General features: G+C 39.6%; 1 protein-coding gene across 13 annotated transcripts in view; it reads right to left on the bottom strand.

Annotated features, from left to right (window-relative positions):
* The window catches only part of eya1 (EYA transcriptional coactivator and phosphatase 1), a 45,714-nt gene extending 24,914 nt beyond the window's left edge, over positions 1-20,800 (bottom strand). The window contains exons 1-12 of one of the 13 annotated variants that reach the window (XM_023950127.1): positions 19,540-20,796; positions 14,707-14,768; positions 13,018-13,145; positions 12,417-12,482; positions 11,184-11,258; positions 9,498-9,564; positions 8,985-9,130; positions 8,163-8,300; positions 2,231-2,313; positions 1,593-1,779; positions 923-1,065; positions 194-277 (exon numbers count right to left, since the gene is read on the bottom strand). In XM_023950127.1, the coding sequence (XP_023805895.1) occupies positions 194-277; positions 923-1,065; positions 1,593-1,779; positions 2,231-2,313; positions 8,163-8,300; positions 8,985-9,130; positions 9,498-9,564; positions 11,184-11,258; positions 12,417-12,482; positions 13,018-13,141 (1,113 nt within the window). In that variant the 5' untranslated portion in view covers positions 13,142-13,145; positions 14,707-14,768; positions 19,540-20,796. Of the gene's footprint in view, positions 1-193; positions 278-922; positions 1,066-1,592; positions 1,780-2,230; positions 2,314-8,162; positions 8,301-8,984; positions 9,131-9,497; positions 9,565-11,183; positions 11,259-12,416; positions 12,483-13,017; positions 13,146-14,706; positions 14,769-19,539 lie in introns of all 13 variants that reach the window. The other 12 variants (XM_023950134.1, XM_023950128.1, XM_023950126.1 and 9 more) reach the window with 12 other exon arrangements.
* Between the last annotated feature and the right edge of the window lie 1,748 nt (positions 20,801-22,548).

The following is a 22,548-nucleotide window of genomic DNA, read 5'->3' as shown; positions in this document are numbered from 1 at the left end:
CAGGCCTCATTGGACCTATTAAAAAAAGAAACAATTATCTGTACATTGAGTTCTGCCCTGGCCACTCACTATAGACCTAAAGCTATGTGAAATCTATCTCTGCTCAATGTCCATTAGCCTGGAGCTCCCCTCTCTTCTTAATATTCACACTTTTCACTGATAAAGTGCGGCGCTGCAGTCTGATGTCACTCACCCGTCCGTATCTGTTGGCATAAGAACCCGTAAGCAAGGAATGGAAAACGATGATTGTTTCATCCAGGTCCCAGATGAAAACCCGCTGGGGAGATGCGCCACAAATGGAGGGGAGGGAGGATCGCAGAAAAACAGGAAAAAAAGAAGCAAAATCAATGGTGCACTCTGTAGGCCTGCAAGGTGATCCTCCTGGTCAATAGGCCAGGAGCGCGTATTTATGCGCCACAGGGACCAACATCCATTTGCTTGGCTTGGTCATTGCAACACTTCTCCCATCACCCTGCTACACATTTGAGCCATTGCCCTTTACAATAATCAATACCGACAAACTAATTAACCAGTTAACATGCCATGATGTCAGCACTGAATTTGCTCCTCTTATACAAATCTTTAATATAAAAATATATAAAATATTAGTTTGTAAAATTTAGAATTTATTCTGTTACTATCAGCATTTATTAGTACCAGGTTTCAGAAAGTATATTCAACCAGTGGTGACTCATTTCATTACATACCTTATTGCTTATTTAAAAGTTACACATGAGAACTTTAAATGTGTTAGGTTGTGAGTCACATATTCCACACTGCATCAATAATTCATCAATAGTTAAAGGATAAATGTCCATCAAGTCTTTAAGTTGACGTGGCAGCTATATAGTAAGTGGATTAGTGTCTATGTGCCTCAGACAGGGCGCGGCTGTCTGTCGCCAAGGTAGCAGGCTCAACCTACCTCAAGGTCGGAGTCGGGCGGCGGTGATGGGTTGTTGTTCCTTCTGCCACGGCCACGTGACTTTCCATCCGAGGCCCGGCGCAATCGATCTGAATCTGAATCTTTAATGGGGGTTGATGGACTGTGGATGGTACTGTACTCTCCTGAAAGGAAGGAAGGAAAGGAGGAGGAAGATGAACTATCATGTGCTTTCAGAAAAAGATGTCTGCCTGACTTTTAGTCCTGATGCAGGATGGGTAACAACCCAGCACGTTTTTCAGAACCAGATTATCCAGGACTGCAGATAAGAAATAAATAAAGAAATAAGATGAAAATAATAAAAAAACTGTCCTCTGTGGTGATTAAATAAACAAGAACAGATCAACAAGACTCTTTATCTGGTTTGAGATTATGTTAAATCTGGCTGTCTTTAGTGTTGTTTGATGTTTCAGACACTGTGGTATAATTTTAGTGGCTTATAAAAAAACAATCTCAATTGCCAGATAATTGCATTTATGCCACATGGAATTATGTAAAATTCAACATCTGTTTTCAGTTTGGATAGTTTTTTTTTCCCCAAACTTGAATATCATAGATACCAACATTGAAACTGGCTTATATTATTTGTGCAGTTTCTTTTTTTTTGGTGTCCATATTCCAGTCACATGTCCTGCTCGTCGTCTGCACTTACCTGCTGGGTTGTCTGTGAGGGCTTGACTTGTGATGCCAGTGGGTGGCTCCTGGAGGGTGTAAGTGGTGGTGGTGGAGGGTGTGCTGGGGCTGGTGTTGTTACTCGTCATGTAGGGTGAAGTGTAGGGTGAACTGTTATAATACTGAGCATATTGGCCCTGGCCAAAGCCTGGATAACTGGGGTACTCCTGTGGATTAAAAATAGATTAAATAGATTACAAAAGTTGTGAAAATAATCATAAGGCACATTTATGAAGGGAGAAAGTCTAATCACAAAATAAGAAACCAAAGGGAGACAAGTTGGTGGTTTGGTGAGTAATCTGAGATATACCCTGCACCGGTGTTGCTACTTTACAGTGCAGATTCCAAAAAAAATAAATGCAAACACATGTCTGTTCTGTCTTCCATCTGGACAACAATATGTCTTTCTTTTTCACTGCAGCATCCTCCATGTGTGCTGGAAGAACAACCTTAATCCTGTGTACAAAGCCTTTGACATTGAAAGTGATTTATGCCATGGAACAATCGCAACATCTCGAGCGCGTATGTTTTCTGAAGATTTCCATGATCACATCTGACAGGCCTTAACTATTTATCTTATCTGAGAAACTGAAAGAAGCAGCGGAGGCTTGCAGCTACCTGTTGTGCGCTGTTGAAGCCCGCTGAGTTCGTCAGGGAGTTGTTTCCTGCATACAGTCCTGATGTTGTTGTAAAAGTACCCCCTTTAGAGACAAAAAAAAAAAAAGATTAAAGATTCAGTTAGGAAAATAAATGCCCATTAGTATAAAGCAAGATGAGAGAAATGGCACACTGTTAGGGGAAAGAAACAACAAAGATTTGCCTTTTTTTTTGAGGAGGTGAACAGGTTGGGGGTTCAGGGAGCGCTTTTGAGAATGGCCTTATCTTTCTCTCCTCCTTCCTTATCAGTGATTGGATCAGGCCTGATGAATGACACGGTGAAGGGGGGGGGGGGGCATATCCAAGCCCGCACAATGTGATGAACACAAGAGACTGTTGTGTGTGAGCCACTGAAGGGTTGCGTTGGGTGAAGGGGCAGAAATGGATGGAAGCAGTGGATGAACCAGGAGTGAGCATCAGAATGCTCAGGGGGATTTTGTGTGTCCATGTGAGTGAGTGTGTGCAGAGGGAGCTTAGTAATAATAAAGAAATGTAAACAAAAGAAAGGATCAAGTTGGAGCAAAAGGCACAGGGAGGGTTTGCTGATGGAATACAGTCCTAATGAATATGTATGCTCCTCTGTTCAGTCGCTCAAAGGACGGTCCTTCAGGGTAATTAAATCATTCAAAAGGGTTGATAGCATCTAATGGCTTAATAATATACAAGCTATGAGTTATAGAGTAGGAGGGCTAAATCATCCCTCTGGGGCGCCGCTTCTCTCTTCAGTGGCCATCCACCTGCGCTGTCATGTCGAGCCATGAAAAAGCAGGAAGCACTGCTTGTTATCGACCAGCGGCTAAACTTTATTCCAGTGAACCCTAATTGTTTTCTGATGTTGAAAAAAATATAGAAAAAGTGCATCAAATTTCAACTTTGGAGGAAAATCAAGTCAATTTGCCCATTTTGAATAAAAAAGAACAAATTTTAATTACGAGGTGCTAATAAAAAAACTGCAATTGTAACTCTTTAAAGTTCCACTACAATCATCTTTTGATATATTTTAAATGCGTTCCCAGTGGTCTTTATATTATGATTATGCTGCTTTTAGCCAAAAAAAAAAAAAAAACCTGTGTTATTTTCTGGGAGAGTTTCTGCAAAGCGGCAGGAGCTGATTAGAAATTCTCCTCTGAGTTGTGGGCAGGACTGTTAGCGACCCCTTCCCATCATTCATCTGTTTGTGTGCTCTCCCACTAGCTTACAGCCCCTCACAACTCCAACCTAATATCACAGGTGGAACAAAAATGGCGGGCAATAATGGAGCTGTCCAGCTGTATAGTTCTGAGCCAGATGCCAGCTCAGACAAAGAAAACAAAGACATGGCTCTATTCATTTACAAGCAGATGCATTGGAATGGAGCAGAGCAGGGAGCTTGTGGCCCGCTGTAATAACCTGTACATCACACTTACAAGCTTTTTTCAAACACATTTGTTTGTCTGCTCCTGATTCACAACGATTTGAATTAAGAAATACTAAGATATGCAATTTTCATTTGAATTTTCTTTGTACATATGTCCTCTATCATGAGAAAAATGCTACAATAAAATTTTAAAAACACCAAAAACATAACTCTCATCAGAGTGGGTCTTTAACACCGTATTTATGTCGCTGGCGACACCTAAATAACACACGCTTTTTGACATGACATTTGAACTCTTTGACCATTTACACGAACAACAGGAATCAGCTGATTCTGATGCGGAAAAAAGGTCAGCTTAGGTCAGCTTAACTTTATGAATGTTACGTTTTTTTATATCGATGCAAAGCCACTTTTCTGCGCTTCAGAATCAACTGGAATTATGTTCATTGCGTCAACAGTTGAAGACTTAGTAAAAATAGCAACACTGAAGCTAAAGTTCTGAGACTAAAGGGTTAAAGAATACGTCAGCATTTTAATATAATATAAAGCCAAATTTAACATCTAACACAATAGGTAAACAAAGACTTTAAATAAAGGCTTTATTGAGGAAAGAAAATTCATGGTTAACTAATTTTGTCACAAAATTCCCAATAAATACAATTGTAGTCCCTGAAATTCAAATGCTGAGTTTTTCTCTATAGCTAAAAATGTATCCCACTGATTAAGTGAGAAAAAGGTGCAAAATAAATGTACTGCTCTTAAATGAGGCTATAATTACACCTTTGTTGCCAGAGAAAAGCACAAGTAGTCTCTTTCATCCTCTGGTCAGTGGCCCCATCAGAAGGGCCCTCCCACACCGTGACAAACGTAAAGCAGCTTTCAGACAGGCAGGAATGATTGTGGTTGTTTGTGTGAATGGATGAAGCGGCAGTAGGGCTGCGGGCATGAACGGTACGAAGGAAAAAACAGAAATGATTAGACATAATGTCATGCATGCTTCTATCAGACAGTCATGTGCCCGCAAAACGCAGAGATTTGCCGAAAATGTTTACACTTTCGATTTCCCGCAATTGCGCACACCGTGCAGATTTCATGGTATGGTTCAGGCTGCTAACAGTAACTTCCATCAGAAATGTTCCAACCAACAATGTGTTTTTCTAATTTTTGTTTAATGATTCAAGGCCAACTGGGAGGTTTGCACAAGTTTTTGTGCTCTGCAGAAAGTTCACCATCAAGTGAAAGTACAACAGAACAATGAGACACAGAAGAGGAGGAGTAATGCTGTGAAGGACAACAAATTAGCCTAATGCACAGTTCAAACAGTCATAAAAGCTCTCACTGGCAGCGTTTGAGGGTTGCTCTGTGGAGAACAAGGAGCCACATAAAAGCTGAAGGGACCCCTGCTAGCCCAGTGAGAATAAGCCCATGCTGACGAAGGGGGGAGAAAAGTGGGTCTTGTGGTTCCCCGGGGGGCATGTTTTTTCTCCCTCCCCCTTGTCCTGTTCCAGTTAGTTCACTCACTCAAGACCAGACAACATCCCTCCCACCTCTGCCTCTTTTCCCTCTTGCCTTCTGGCTCCACCATTGGAAGTCCATTTGCTTTGCTTGATCAGTCCCTTCGCCGTGGGCTATGTCTATCATCAGTGCACAATATTTGTAGCAGAAGTTCGTATGCCTCACTTGGGAATAGACTATTAAGTCCAGATGGGATTCTATTTAAGAAAAAAAAAGGGTACCAAGGCTTAAACATCTTCAGATCATGGGGAGAGAATGCTGGAATTCAATTATTAACCTAATCAACATCTGCTCAATCTCCAGACCACAGGCATTTCATAAATTCTTACTATCATCTGTGGTTTAAAAATAAAAATAAATCACTCTCCAGGCTGCAACATTTCTTTCTTTTCATTTTTAGCACAGGTTTTTTGTTGTTTACACAGAGCATCCCAGAATGAAAGAAAAGTAACAACCAAAACGTGAATGTCGTAGTCCACTGGCGTGACAGCTGGCCACAGGCTGCTTGAAGGTACACTGACGGAGTGAAGGAGTATCAGATGTGGAAAAAGAGTCTTTGGTCGGGACACCCAGGCCTGAGGCACATCGCCCAGGCAGATCAATAAGCCAGTAGGAGTAATGATGATGGTATGGCGGAAGGCCAGAACCACAGTTAGAAAAACCCAGTGCCAGAAAAGTGGTCAATCTGTCATCTAACATGGCTGTCAATTACTAACACACTTAACGCCAACGCCAGGCATGCAATAGCCAGAGATGCACGCTGAGGAACAGGCTGCGATGGAAGGAAAAAGAAGAGCAAGACTATAATACTTGGAAGATGAATGGACACATAACACTGTCACCGTGAGTTAGAGCTCTAAGGGCAGGAGAGCAGCTTGCTCTTTCTGCAGCAGATGCTCTGTTTGCTTCAAGGTATTTTCCTAAAATGTGGTTTAAGTGCTGCAAGCTTTGATTGTTCTCAACTGTATTCCATTGAGAGGCACAGAAAGGGGCTTCACCTGTGACTGACCTGTCATTACAGGAGAGCATAAAGGTGGAGCTCGCTGCAAAGTCAATGTTCCTGAACAGTGCAGGTAAGAGGCCGTTTCAAAAAACTGTGTGAATGCAAAAAAAAACAAAAAACAAAAGAGCAGTGAGGATAGGGGCCTCAGCAACATCTAAAGACTGAACACATGAGCATCAAAGGGAGACAGCAAGTATACTGCAAAAACAGATCCCTTAATAAATCAGATTTTCTCTAAGTAATCTGCCAATAAATAGTCTTGAAATCAAAATTCTAGTCACTAAGATGTCTTTTCTCATACTAAGATTAAGTTTGCTATAGAAAAAAATTTCATGATAGGGTCATTTTTCTCAGGACAATTTTTGTTGAACAAGATTTCTTTTTCTTTCAATCTTTCTTAAGATTCAGTTTTTGCAGCAAAAATGTAAAAACTCACCAAATATTTTATCTAGTTTCTTATTATACTTGATATAAGACAAAACTACCTTCTTAGGATCTTTTGATTTAGATGTAAAGACTAATTTTAAGACAATAAATCTTGAATATCACATTGAGCCATTTGATATAAAAAAAATCTTATTTTAATCAAATAATGAAAACTTTTTTTTTACTTGCCGTGACATTTTTAAGCAAAATTTTTATTCGTAAATAGTTCAGGGTAACAGATTTAGGAAAACTAAATTGTACGCCTTGCACAGTACAAATGTATTGAACAACAACAGTATAAAAGTAAACATACATTTACATTTAACTTTTAAGAAAAATATATCTAAAAAACGTGTAATTCTAGAATTACTTTACGATCATTTCTAGAAACAAGTATAATTGGACTGTTGTAGCGTTTAAGGTAAGTTATATTTTGGGGAAAGTGTTTAATTTATCTACTTTAAAGTTGTAAAAACTGTTTTTCAGCGAACACACTGACTTTAAGGCCAAAAACCCGAGTATAATAATAATAATAATAATAGTATAATACACCTAAATATGAGTGTTTACAGCTAATTTTAAGGTTTTAATTTTAACTTAAAGAACCACTCCGATCATCTTTTTCTAATCTATTTTCCAATCTATTTTCAAAGCTTTCTTAGTTGTCTTAAGTTTGTCCCATTTTTAGACTAAATCAAAAAAACCTGAGTCTTTTTCTTGGACATAGTTTCTTTAAAGTGGCAGGAGTTCATTAGAAATTCAGCTTTGAGTTGTGGTCGGGACTCCCCCAACCTAATATTACAGGTGCAAAGAAATGGCAACCATTATTAGAGCTTTTTCCAACTGCGATTTTTTTGTCTCCTCCTGATTCACAATGATTTGAATAAAGAAATACTCCGGATTGCAATTTTAAGCCTAATTCTGTTTTTATATGTCATCCATCATGAGAAGATTTTCACAAGATGATGTTTAAAAACATCAAAAACACAATTTTTTAAAAGGGGTCTATAAAAGGGCAGAAAATCAATAATTATTTTGAGAAATCTTCCCAAAGACAAATTCTACTAGTTGTACTGGCATTTTTTTTAAACTTACAACAAAGAAAAATTATATTGTTATTTCTATTTTCTGTATTTTTTAACTTGTTTTTGGATGGCCATTTTTACAGCATATCTTTTTTTATGTTCTCAGAGCTTAACCAATTACAAATATTACAGGAAAAAAAGCACGTTTAGGAGTGACATAGCTGTTGCCATCAAAGTGCTTGCCATTTTCCCATTTAGTTTGATTCTTTTAAGTGCAGAAAGGAGGAAAGCAGTCAGTGAGTCTGTTCACCACATCAATGTGAGGCCATCAGTCTGTCTCTTTCTGTACACTTAAATCAAGAATAAAGGCTTATTTTTCAAATTCTAAAAAGTATTGCTAACCATCATTAGAGTATATGTATGCCTTTAGGAATAAATTGGTTAAACAAAACCTCTGAAACATAGAGAGACAATTCAATCGAAGTGAAAAAAAAAATGTGACAGTGCAGAACCCCACACAAACTCCTCAAACCTCAAGAGGAACACATGGACAGCTCAGGTCCTCACCCTGCATTTGGTAACTGTAGGGGGCCTGTCCGGTCTGCGGTGTGGTAAAGCCGGAGCTGTAGCTCAGGAAGCCCGTCTGTCCTGGGGATTGGGACTGGCTCAGGCCCCCCTCCGTCTTTATGCCTGCCCACAATGGACCTAAATCAGTTAGTGACACCAGATCGGTTTGATGCACAGACAACAGTCAACACAGGTTTAAATTACACAGGACACAGCAAGGGGACACCGCTCCTGTCTGTTAACATAACACGCTAATCGCAATGGATGAGCAGTGATTATCTGGTAAGTGATTTTCACTGTCCACTGCTGTTTAGAAATATTATCTTTTGCTAAGTTTCATCAAACACGGAGTTGGCAGCTTGGTTGAGAAAAGTGTTTGTTTTAGTGATAACAGTAAGAGTGACTCATCTTATTATCATGTGGGTCATAAGTGAAAAGCTGCAGGGAGAATCAAACATTAGAGAATATTTTTGTTCCAGAGTGGCAGCAGTAGGTTGCAGGACTCCCCTCGTGTAAACACATCAAACTCCTCCAGATTTTGGAAAGTTTTCTTGGATCCTTGACTGTGTAAAGCTCTGTCCCAGTTTCTGTTTTTATATTTTTATCTGGAATCTGTCTTAACAGCCTCACAAGCAAATTGTATGGAGGCACTAAACAACCACTCAGCATCTCTGCTGCTGCTGGTTTTCTGTGGGAACGTCTCAATGATGTCTTTACCGTCAGCGAGGAAAATGTTTCTACTCACTTTTGCAAGAATTCAAAAGAAAACAGACATTATTCAATGTTGCTAAATGGCAATAAGAGTTGAGTGTGTAATCTTACCATAAGCTGAGATGCCGTAGGGCTGGCCAGGCTGAGGGTAGCTAGCATAAGCTGCGGCTTGCTGCATTCCTGTGGTGTACTGCGTCTGTCCATACGCCGCCATGTTTTGGGACGAAGGGGTAGGAAGAATATGCGGATATGTTCTGCTATTTGACACAAAAAAAGTGAGAAATGAAGACGGGGAAAAAAAAGACTTTTAAGCCCCCCCAAAGCATAACAGATACTTTGCTAACTGACAAATTCCTTGCGATGGTCCTATTAAATTCTTAGTAGTCAGCCAAGCCATAAGACAGATATCATCAAATAGCTCATACACACCAGGAATGAACAAATAACGGCAAAGGAAATTTGTGCAAGATAATAAATACGGCAGATTTTTAGAGTGCACAAGCTTTAAACATCCAGCCAAACAAAGAGGAGAAAAAAGCCCGGTCCAGCAGGAGGATCTAATTAAAGATCTAAATGAAGCGGGATGCTGCTTATTTTTTATAAAAAAAATAAAAGAAACCTTACTTGGAAGGGTAAATCTGCGGAGAGAACTGGTGCGTTTGTCTTGGGCTGAAGCCACTGGTTCCAATAGCTGAGGGGAGTTAAAAGAAGCAAGCACATATTCAAACATTAAGGAATAAGGTAAATATTGTCTTTTGTCAAAAGAACTTCTGGAGTCCAAGGAAGCCTCGAATACACTGCACTGCTCTATTTATTGTGGTAAACCTATTTAAGGTCAGAGACGAAAAGCAATAATGAAGTAAAATAATCAGGTAAGAACATGAGGTTCTTTGGCAGATCTGTGCTCGGCTGTCATGACGACTGCTTGTGTGAGCACACATACATGCATGCACATGCGCACACACACACACACACAATAGTCTGTGTCTCAGCTGGTGGCTTTAGTTGGTTTAGTTTTAAAAAAGCCACAAGTGTGATCTCCTAATTTGATGAATAAAAAAATGGCCATTGGAAAATGTAAATGCAAAAATCTGATTCATATTTTAAACATAATTGCAAAAGAAAGATGAAAAGTGGAAATAAAATCTGATTAACGGAAATACAAAAAGCAACAAGACACCGAGGAGTTAAGCATCTTTTTTTTTTAAATAGGACAATAATAATAATAAATAATAATTAATCTTTTGGAGTAAAAAGCATAGAATAATACAGACAAAATTGAAAAAATACAAGAGGTGCAAATCTTGGGAGTAAAATATGTTAAATCTAAGAAAAAAAAGGGAAAACCGGTTCTGTTTAAAAACAGAAAAAAGCCAGACAAGCAGCAATCTCCATATTTAGCTGCAGTGTGGTGGCAGGGTTTGGAAACATCTGTCTAATTGGTTGTGACGTGTGAAATGCGAGCTTTGGCTGTGGGGGAATGCTAACTGTATGAAACGGTAACCCTTCACACACATTAATAACACTGAAGACTTCCCGTATCAGCAGCACCTGCCACAAAACAAAAGTTTCTCCTCTGCACGGCACTTTGGGTTTTCCCCTTGGAGGATAGGAGCTATACGATTACTACATTTCACTAATATAGTCAGGCAAAAGACACATAATGGTTTCTGTGGAGCTGCTGCTAAATATCAGAAAAGTTAAACAGCACAGGAGATCCAGGAATATTTGCAGCAAGTTAAATGTGCTGCTGGTACCAAAAACCTACAGAAAATATTATTACTTTTTGTTGACATTAAAAACATTAAATTTGAATGAAAAAATAAAAAATAAAAGAATGATCACATTTACAAACATTTCAATAACAATTCCCACTATGCATGTAATACTCCGTAGCCTTGGCTTTATTTAGCAATGAGTTTAAATATGCATGTGTGTTTGTCTCAGTGATGTTTCCTTGCTGAAAGACAGGTGTGAAAACCCTGCCTCTGACAGGGCGATAGAGTAACAGTCCGTGGAGACTGAAGACCACGGAGACACCGTGTCACTCCCCTGGACAGACAGGTTCTGACTATGACAGGTGATCATTCAATCTTCACGGACATGGGAACCAACAGACAGAGCACACATGCAAGCAAACGCAGCACATTTAAATGCTGACTCAAGAAAGCGTTTAGCAACTGACACAAAATGCTGTTTTAACCACGTCATGAGGCCGGGCTAATCAGTGACCCATCTTTAGGTTCATCTCAACCGGCTCTGCACGTATATTGCCCCACATTCCCCCCCCCAAAAAACTTTTCCTCTTACCTGATCCTGAGAAGCTGTCTAGAGGGTCTGCAACTGAGGAGGCAATTTCACCGCTGCTCATTGGCTCTGTTTTAACTGAAAAGAAGAAGAAAATACATCAACAAATGAAATAAAAACTAAATGGATATAAAATAAATAAACTTGTCAACCATATCAGGACATAAATATGAAGAAAATAGAAGAAAAACTATAAAATAGAGAAGAGTGTGTGGTTAAGGAATTTGCCAAAAACCATCAAAAAATACAAAATGCAACTTCTGCAAAAGTTAATGTAGTTTCCTTAACAATTTACTTTTTATAGAGAAGTGTGATTTAAAAAAATAAATAATTCATAATTTTTTTTTGCATTAAAGCCAAAACATAAACACAACATTTTTATTGCAATAAATAATTAATGCACAAAAACACCACTAAAAGTAAACTCTTTCAAAGAAGAGTTGTTGCAGAGTTGTGGCGGCAAATTGAAATGTCAGGGAAATATATGGTGTATAAAATCATTTTAAGAGTGTAGCAAACGCAGTTTGACCTCGACTCTATTATACAGCCATAGCTTTGCAGAGACAATTTCACAGATATCTGACAGCTTATGACTCTTTGAAATCCATCCATCTCATTTCAGGCAGGCGGTGGGATTTCTTCTTTTCTCTCCCTCTTTTCATTTTTGGCAAAACAAATTGACAATGTGGGTAAAGGGAGTCATGCTCAGTGGAATCCCTCATGGCTGCAGAAACCATTCGTTGTCATGTTTTACATGTTTCTGCCTGGCTTACTCAATGCAGAAACACGCTGTTATGAGGAGCAATGCCTCAAAGCAAGATGCTGGTAGAATAAAAAACAAAACCAAAAAAAAACACAGAGGTAAAGTGCATGCATGAACTAGCACTCACTCAAACCACATAGCACACAATAGCTATTAAATTCAGGAAACTGCTAGGAACATCCAAAACAGAAGATCAGAATGCAAGTTCACGCTCCGAACAGTCAATAAACTCAAGGCTGGTGGTGTCAAACCATGCTTGAAACACAATGCCACAAAAGTACAATAAATACTACACTCTTTAAATGAAAGGCACAATAGTTGAGGCAATTTCGTTTGCAGGAGATAAACTATTCCTTTATGGAGAACTAATTCACACTTTTTTTTAGAAGTGTTCCAAAGGCACAACCCCACAGTTTACTCTGGGCAAAACACCAAGTATTGTCCTTTCAACGTGTCACCAAAAGAAGACAAACCTGCAGTGGACTCTGAGTTAGAACCTAACAACCAGTCTGCAGTGGTAAGCATTGTGATGTTATCACCTATGGGAAAGAAAGAATGGTGAAGCAACACAGGATAATCTGCATTATGACTACGGGCCCTGCGTCATGAAGAAAAAAAAAAAAGCCCAGAGCTTCAGGCAAATGCGAAGCCAAAGAGTTTGATGAACGATTTTAATAACTTGTTGGTTTGTGAAATGAGCATGACTGCTTCACTAAACAAAGGCTCAGATTTAAAGCGTGGCCGAATCACCTGAGTAAATAACTATGTACAGTAGAGACCACATGCAAAGTTTGATCATTTCCATGCTGTGGGCTTTGAATAATTACATGGTTACTTAAAAAAACAGCTAGTAGTCAATGGAGAATAAAAATACTTAAACATAAAGAATACGATGTAGTTCTGTATCTAATCACCAGCGCAAGCAAAACCGATGCTTTGAAAGTTTTTCTGTTTTTGTTTTTAAAGTCCACTTATCTCTGCTAGAAAATAATTTGTTTTATTCATTAGATTTCCATTTTTAAACTTTTCCTCAACATTTTTAAACAAAAATCAAACACTGGCCCATAATCGTACCTTCAGTGCCATTAGGTGTCATGGAATTGTTAGTGATGTGCGAGTTGTCGAGGTTGGGACCATTAGGAGACTCACTGCTTCCACTTACTCGGCTGTGAGGACTGGCTAGATCCTGCATTTCCATAGACCTGGCAGAAACACACACACACATGCACACACCAAATCAAATTACACACATCACTCTGGTTTCAGGGAAGGCTCTAAGCTCTGATACACAATGGCCTGTACACAGCATGCATAGCTGTAAAAATGCACAAGGCAAGCGGAGGCTGCGGGAGCAAAAACGCTGGATATTACTGTACACAACTGAGCATGACAGCACCACGTCAACATTTAAAAATAATGACAATCTAGGGAACTAAGACAGAAACGCAAAAAAAATGTAAATATTTGAGGGAATCAAGAAAACAAACAGGAAGATATCTAAATTTACTCATGGAAACTGTCTGAATCCCAGCACTTATCAAGCTGCAAACACAATATTTACTGTCAAATTAGCCAGCCGTTTCACGAATCAAAAATGGTCTTAAGTGTATATTGTTTTGTGTGGTAATGATGACTGTTAGCAGATGTTTGCTGGTTTGAGGCCATGCTTACTGTGCCTGTTAAAAGTGCAGCACTCTGTCTGATTATAGGAGCCAGCTCCTCAGTGATGGGCAGATGAGAAGCTCATGAGCCATGTGTTTGCTCTGGCAAGCTTCTCAATTGTTTCTGTGTTTGCACTAAGGACCACGCCACTGAAAACATTATTCTGTCTTCCCGTTCGTGTGTTCAAAGGATTTGATCGCACAAAGACACATGAACGGAGAGAATGAACGAGTGATTTCAAAAGTACAAACACTGCGTCTCACTCGTTCATCTGTTGTCAACTGCCAGTTGATAGAATTGGGTTAAAATGTTTTCTGCACTGCAAAACTGAATCTTAAAAGTATGTAAAAAGACTCGTTTAAAGAAAAATCAAATTAATTTCTGTCTTCCACGAAAAACAAACGTTTTTCAAGAAAATATGTCTTAGTGACTAGAATATTTTTTCTTAAAATAAGAATTCCTTAGTAAAACTATTTTCCTTACCCCATTGGCAGATTTATTTATGTATTTTTTGCTTATTTAAAGAAAATCTGCCAATGGGGTAAGAATTTTAAAACTATTTCCAAGGGGCCTGTCCTTGCAGTTTGTAAAAATCAGATTATTTCTTGGTCCAATGCAGATAAACAATTATTTAGATAAATGGTTAAATTACTCTGACAAGTCTGACATAAGCCAACTCAATTATGTGCTTCAACTATCAAGTGTACACAAATTCTTAAAAAAATATAAAGTTTTATTTTTCGTGTGGACAAAATAAAAACATGCACAAATCCATTTTTTGTACTATTCCATCAAAACAATGTCATAGGCTGCAAAAAGTAGACCAAAATAGAATATAAAAATATCAACCCTTTACTAATACAATCCTTCAAGATGATCCAGAATAAGCTTTGTCCGTTTTCTTGCAACCATGTTACTTAGTCCTGCGCTATATCTGAGATCTCTGCCCGTGGACTGCTGGTTCAAAATCCCCCACAGTCACTTTCCACAGCATTGATATTACCCGGGAAATACTAGCAACGTCTGAACACTAATCTGTGATGCCACACAGAGGGCTTCATGTCTCTGGAGCTGCTGCAAATGCCACAATGGTGCTCTTACCTGGACTTAGATGGCCATGAGTCCTCTCAAACCACACTCCCCTTTCTTTTCTCTACCTCCACCTGCCCCAGAGGAAACAATGTCACTCCTTGTTATCGCAGCTCAATGTCACAGTCCGGAGCCATCCGAGACACAAAAAGGCTTGTCTGAGAAAACATTATTGTTATTCTGAAGCAGAATGGGAAGAGAAGGCTGGCTGGGGAACAGAGGTTCACATTGTCTCTCTCTGAGCCGCAGCCCTGCTCCACTGTTGTTTCCTCCTCCAGGTCTTCCCTCCTCCTCCTCCTTTGCAAGGGGAGCACAGCCAAATGACGGAAAGGTGATTCATCATTGGTCTACGACAGCTGCAAACTGGATTAGCCCTCCCCCAATCAACATGTAAAGCGGCTTAGCCAAGGTAAGCAGGAAGGGGTGAGGTGGGGGGGGGTGAAGGTAGGCAGAGGGGTGAGGGGTTGGGGTTCGAAAGGGGCTGAGGGGCAGCGGAGTGTGGGAGAGCCTGCCTACTTCCCTGCTTCAGGTAGCCTGCTGCTGGAAGGAAGATGGGACTTGTTGAGCAGCGGTAAGTCAAGCGTGACACCCCTAGCATCTTCAGCAGATCTTTCATCTGCAATTGACACTATCTGAAATTTATCAGCACTCCTCCTCCAGGCGTACTGACAGGTCCTAATGACCATCAGGGCTGCTCCCTATAGACCTGCCCCCGCCTGGGGCTATGCTGCAGCACGAAGACCGGCAGTTCACCAACTTCACAACTTACTCTCTATTTTATATCACAATTTTATTATTTAAACCCTTTTTATTGATAGAAAAAAAAGCTCCTATTTTTTGTTTTATAAGATACATAACTCACGCCGCACACACTCATGCATAGAGCATTTCAGAGGCCCCGCGTCAACGCACACCCTCATACACACACATTCACATCTCTGACACAGGGGCACTTTGGAGGCCCCCAGATCAGTGGTGCATCTTAGACAATGCAAGAGACTGGAAACAAGAACATGGAGAGCATATGGAGCCACATATGTTTCCTATGACGCTGCAAATGCCTCTATTACTCTCCTTTAGCTGACAGTTACATTTTGCTGTCCACTCCCGCTCGGCTTGTCTCTCTGCAAACATCAAGCGGAGCCATATACTTGCATTGCTGTGGCGCTCTATTGGATTTGACTCCGACCCACTACGGGAATAAAGGGTCCAAAAGAGGTCATAGGTATTCATGTGGTTAGAAAAAAAAAGACATAAGGTCTTTTTTCAAAGATCCTGGTATGATTTTTTTTAATGGCTGTCTGTTTACATGAGCAAGGGTAACCTGAGCCAGGCGGTCTTACGTTTTTTTTTTTTTCAGCCAGCTTTGCTCTTCACACCAAAGCAAAGCCTTCATGAATACCATCCCAGCCTTACAATTTGCTTTCTCCTACCTCTGCTTGCAGCAGAGCCATCTTTAAAAATAATATTCATTTCATTTTGCAAAATTTACAAATCTTTCAGATCAATATCTGAAAAAAAAAAAAAAACAACAGTGGAGGACGGAGGAACACATTTTGCCACAGCACATTAACAGCGATCACAGGGTTGGAGGGGGAAGCGCTGGGGATGTGCGCTGGTGCATAGTGGCTGGTGTCTGTCTTTAGCAGCACAGAGAGTTACAGGCATGACCACGCTGATGTTTCCATCAGTGCCAGCAGGTGAAACCAACCAGGTGAAGAGGGAAAGGGAGCAAAGAAGATGGAAGAGGGAGATGGATAAGCAAACCTTTCTTCTTCACCGCTAAATATTTATTGTTTAAGAAGGGGCAGAAGTCAGATTGTTTGATGTGCGTCTCACTTCAACCTGAACTGCCAAGTCTTTGAAGCCAGCAGGAACAAAGCCTGGCTGCATGGACCGCTGGAAGTGTCATCAAGGAGAAAAGGTGCTGCAACTTGCTTCATTCATGGAGGTTAGTTTACCCTTATAAAGAAAAAAAAAGTCCAAACTCAAAAGATGTACTTTTAAAAAGAAATATTGGCTGTAGCATTTGTTACTGCAGCAAGCAAAATGCCTGGCAAACATGATTTTTTTTCATTTATTTTTAATTCATTTTTTCTATAAAAACAAGAGCTTTTTTTGATAAAGTTTGAATTTATTTGCTTTACTGTCATAATATTTTTTTTTACATTTTCACAGCTATGACAAAAACTGCTGTGCATAAAAATCTAGCAGCCAAACCTGAACAAAACTTTCAGATTTTTTAATGAAGTAGAGTGCGACAATCCCAAAAAACCAAGTGCTGCGCACTGCAGGTTTTACTAAACAATGCTTTAATCAAATTCTAACTTTAAAACAACTAATCCCCACTTAAGCTGGTCAGCTGAATCCACATGGTGGCCCAGGAAAAATAAATCCACTCGAAAAGAATGTAGATGCAGACAAATATTGGACACAGATGTGAGTGGAACTAGGCGCAGTTTATAAAATGGTGCACTTCACTTACATGGTCAAAAAAAGAAAACAAAAAAAGATGGATGCCCAAAAACCAAAAAATGAACCATTTATTTTATATTACTAAATTAAATGAATCCTAAAAAATATGTGACTTATAGCTTTTGTCTGTTCGTTATTAGGGATAAAAATAATAATTTACATAAAAGAAAACCCATTTTATTTATTCTGTGTGCATTTTAAATCAATACACAAAAAAGGCTACTGACAACAAATTATGGACGCCTTTTGATGCTCCCCAGAAAAACAAAAATTTCCCCCTCGTCTGAATAAGAAGCTCAGTTTTCAAGGAACGTGCTGCTTGCCGATGTGGAATTCTCCCCTATCTGACACTGTGCTCCAGCAATTCACTCAATAGCTACATTAAATCTGTTAATACTGTGCTCTTCAACCTTTAAAATTATTTCCAGAAGGTCCACTTTGCCGATTGAGGGCCAATCAAACAAGATTTAAGGTGGACAGTTTATCACAGGCTACCGATCAACATATCTGCAGAGAAGGTTCTAACAAGGACAAACCTATAAAGATTTTTGTACTTGTGCTGATTTTTATTCCAATACAAAAGATATGATGGTTTTTCAGAAAAAAAATGATGAGAATTTATATTTTGTTTAAAAAAAGAAGAAAGTTATTCACTGTAGATTAAATGTAGGCACAACAAACATTTTTCTGTTGAGTTTTTTAGTTCCTTTTTCTGAAATTTTCCTGATTAGACGGTACAACAAGGAAGTATTTACAGAGACAGAAAATAATATCAATGATTGAAAAATGTCAATCACCAAAAACCTCATTTCCTGCTCCATCTACTGGATTTTACATCCAAACAATGGCGTGTTAGCAAAACACCATTCCCTAGTATTTAGTAAACAACTTGTATTTGCTAATTGCCTGACTTAATAGTGGGTCTCTATTGGTTTTGTCCTCTTTTCACCCCTCCTCCAGCTGAGCTAGGCTGCATCAATTAGCGTTGTCTCTTTCCCCATTTTCAATCTCCCTGCCGATGGGCCCGAACGGCTAGACGCATCCATTCGGAAATCATCAGTCCTTGGGCAAACAATGGCACCGTCACCACCGCGCACTGCTGCTACGCGTGCGTGAAGAGCTGAAACACCGATCTCTCCATATGTAATGCAAATACACAGTGTAAACAGCACCAAATCAAGCTGCTCATTATCTCTTAATTGGATAAATAGGGTTATTGTGAGTGTGTGAATAGCTGCAGCAGGCAGCACACACACAAAAACACACACTGTCATGTTTGTCTACGGAGTAAAAGCCACTCTCCGAGCGAGCTCCCTCACAAGCCTACCCTAAAGTCTTAATGTCCTCTCTGTCATTAACACACACCTTTCCAAACACTAGAAAAAGAGGCAGACGTTGGAAAATGACATGAATTTAAGCTTAAAAAGGGAAACGGGAATTAAAGAGCTCTGTACAAACAAACAAACATGTCTTGCAATAATTCCCTGACTTGGGATGCAAGGCTGTCATCGTGCACAGAACATTAAACCAGAACATCCTTCAATTAGAGGGGCTGCTGATTACAGCCCGGCGAGTCAGTTTCGCTGCACGTGGAATAGCGGCGAGCGGAGACGCAGCACGGCCGGGAGTCGAGGCCTGTTGTCTTGATCAGACGCTGAGAGGCTTGCAGGTCCGCCTGCAGCATTCCTAGGCTCAGCAGATGGCCTCAAATGTCAGCTGCTTTAACTGGCTTAGTTTTTCTGTTCTTCTAGTAGAAAAAGAAACTAAAGCGGGTCGTCTTCCACCAAGCAAAATACAGCCAGGAGGCCAGGACAAATTAAAGAAATGGATACTGTCAAATAATTGTAGAATAAATAGTAAAACAGCTATTTTTACAAATATCCTAATCACGGTACGGAAGTTAAACATTTCAATTTTGTATTTGCACATTTTAACTAAAAATACAAATTTTAACTCCTAATTTTAACCTACTATTTTCAATACTATTTCAATCACGCCTATAATTACATCAGAACACGGGGACGTTTTTCAAATTTACAAGGCATAACAACTAAAATGACTCAAAGAGCATCATGTTCTAATTTAAATGTACGCAATGTTTTGTTTTAATCATTCTATTTACAAGATCAATTAAGAGATATACTAAATATATATATATATATATATATATATATATATATATATATATATGTATAAATTTGGTAGTTTAAGGAAACATTTTTGTACTTTTTTTTTAAATTGTGGAATATATGCAATAAAGTGATAAAAGAAATGATTCTCAGTCTACAAAATAGTGAAAGAAGAAGTCAAAGATGAATCAACAACACATCGGCTGTAAACATCACATAGAAAAGTTTAAACCATACTCACTGAAATTATAGATGAATCCCTGTGTGTTTATCCCCTCCTGTGCCGTCGTTTCTAAGCAGAAATCTGGTGGAAAAAGGTCAGTCAGTCCAGTAGACGGGATGACACACTTTGTTCAACAGGTCTCGGGTGCTGGTAGAGTCTGTAGCACGTCAACTGTTAATACAGGACTACTTTTTTCTTTTTCATTTTAGGTGTTAGAAGCCTTGGAGCCCTGCGCGCTCTCTCAGGAGACTGTCTGTTGAGAAAGAGTTGTTGGATTACTGCTTCGGCCAGTGACTGGTGGCTGTCTGAGGAAGAGAGAAAAAAAAGGGGGAGTGAGAGCAACAGAAAAAAAGAGGGCGGGAGGGAGAAGAGTGGTGAATGAGAGTGAGAGGGAGGCTGCTGCTGTTTGAAAAAGCAGAAAAATTGCACGGAGCTCTCTCACAGGAAGACTTCGAGTCCTGGAAGCGGCACGGGGGTGTTTCGCCTCACACAAGCTCCCCATATGTCATTCACTCAAAGCTTTCAGAAACAGAGTCCTCTCTAGATCGTATCAGTGGAGACCAAGACAATGAAATGGCAGCTCTCTGCACTGGAACAGCAGGCCGTGCTCACATGCCCCAGGGGCTCAAACATTTCCTCTCCCCCTCTTTAGTCTCCTGTTTTTGTTATGCTCCCTTTTTTCCCCCCACAGAAAACCACATTTTAGAGTTTTTTTTCTTGAAAACTCTAGATGGATTTTCTGTCATAGCAGGATCTTAGTGGGCCAAAAAAAGGGGGTCATTAGCCAAGGTGATGCAGATCCACAGGTCTAACAGCGGCTGGAAGGCTCGGCTCTGCCCATCTCCACGGCACTCTAGTGGAAGTCCTCCGTCAACACATACATGCAGAGTCTGTGTGCAAGGTAATGACTGCCTTCTGTCTGCTCCAGGTTATTATTTCAACTGTGTAAAGCTTCAGCACAAGGCCACGGCGCTACCGACGAGCTGAAACTGCAGGTTTATCCGAGCTGCAGACGAACCTTGAACAGATTTTGACGCAATATGTCAGGACTTTATTTCTAAGAATATCAGTTGGTAGACACATCAATGACCCATTGAATATTTGTTTTATTTTAGCAAAAATAAAAACTGCAAAAGAAACAGCAACCGAAATACTGATAAATGGGTCTGAGGAGAGAGGAAATCACACATTTACTATGGTAAGGAGGTGTTGAGAGAGAAAGAACATTCAGGTCTGCAAGAATAGTGTGCTGTGTTGGTAGCGGGGCAACAAATGTGCTATTTTCAAACGTTTATTATACGTAGATTGATCAATTAAAGATGTGTACATCTAACAGAGAGACATTTTTTAAATCTGAATTATAATAAAAAAGTGTTCTTTCTCTGACGCATCAGCTCTTGTTTGGATTTCAAAGTAAAAGCAGGTCAATGCCGTCCAGCTTCCCTGTCGTCAACAAGCAGCCGACAGAAATAGATCCAAGCTGCACTCTGCCTGATTTAAACACACTGCAGTGATAACGTGGACATGCATGTGCCGCCTCCTTTCACCAAGCCAACAGCCCACAGGTAAACCCACAGGATCCTGTTACAATATTGGAGCATAAAATATATTGCACAATATATTGCACAAAAGAACACATTCTTGGTAACTCAATTGCCTAATAATAGATGCTAGGGGACTCTCAGGTGACTATTTCTGATAGCAGAGAGGTGCAGATGCCAGTTCTGTTCCTTGCGTCTCAGCAGCGGCGCTCTGCCTTGATGGACAGCTACATAAAATTAGATGGAGATGTGATTTTGCAAGTGAGTTATTTTCAAATTGCACATTATAATTATCCAGAGTTGTTTATGTCTAACTGACTTTCTTCGTCCAAACCTGTATAAAAAGCTGTGCGATGTTTTGAATAAAGACTTTAGCCAGCCTAGCAGTTTCCCTGCATATGACTGGTGATTACCTTACCATTTCCTTGTTCCACAGTGTTAAATTAAAGGCTTTAAAAGGGAAACATTTTTTTATAAAAAGGAACAAACTTTCAGTGTTAGTTATTAACCTATAAAACATAATAATTAAAAAAAAACTTTCATTAAAAAATTCCAAACAACTTGGTTAAAAACAATGACAAAATTGTTTAATAAAACTTGGAAGGCTCTCCGTGTCTACCAAATGGAAGCTTTAACAAAAGATGCACAGATGCGGTTCGATTGACATTGCCACTAAAAAGCCACTTGCCAAAAACTATATCAAGTTAGAAATTTGAGAAGTGAGCTAAGATTAAATGTGAAGCCGTTCTTTATTAAGGATTATCTTGATGGGACTCAATGGTCCTCATGTGGGGCTGCAGGGATGCCTGCCTGCAATTTAGAGTGAGGAGAGATCTGAACTGTCCTCCGCTGCCAGCAGGTTATCCCCTCAGCTTCTCACACACATGGAAATAGACTTAACCCCAAACGGCTGACTGGGTTTTAAAGATAAGGCTTTGGGGGCTAACATCCATTTAAATGGAACATTTGTACGTTTTTAATCTCCATCGTTACAATAAAGCATTTCTAAATTAAGTTTGCTAAAAGGATCTGAAAGGGGAAAGAAACAGAATGACATCGGATCAAGCAGCACGGATGAAACAAAACGCTTACGCCTTTGGTGACACTGCTGAAATATTTTCAACACGCATATGCTGCAAATGTGTTTGGTTAGAGCTACTACAGTGTTTGTTCAGTGTCACCCACTGGACGGATCAAGTTCTTTTTTTTCCTGACATTTGTCTCGAAAGAGCATTACGCATTCAAAACTTTCCCTCAAGAAAAGAAATTTGAACTTAGGATAACTCGGGATACAATAACAGTTTTGTATTTTTTTTTACAAGCATTTACGGGTGAAGTGTTCACCTACGAACTTACAAAATACCAAAAAAAAGAAGAAAAAGTAAATAGATTAATTTCCCACTTCAACCTTGCCCCAGGTCGTGTGGAACGTTGAGTTTCCTGTCATTTAAATTGTTAATACAGAATGAGGACAGTCTTTTGTTTT

The sequence above is a fragment of the Oryzias latipes genome, chromosome 20, assembly GCF_002234675.1.
Source record: "Oryzias latipes chromosome 20, ASM223467v1".
Taxonomy (NCBI): domain Eukaryota; kingdom Metazoa; phylum Chordata; class Actinopteri; order Beloniformes; family Adrianichthyidae; genus Oryzias; species Oryzias latipes.
Note: the sequence above shows the minus strand (reverse complement) of the source record. Positions and strands in the feature narration are given on the sequence as shown.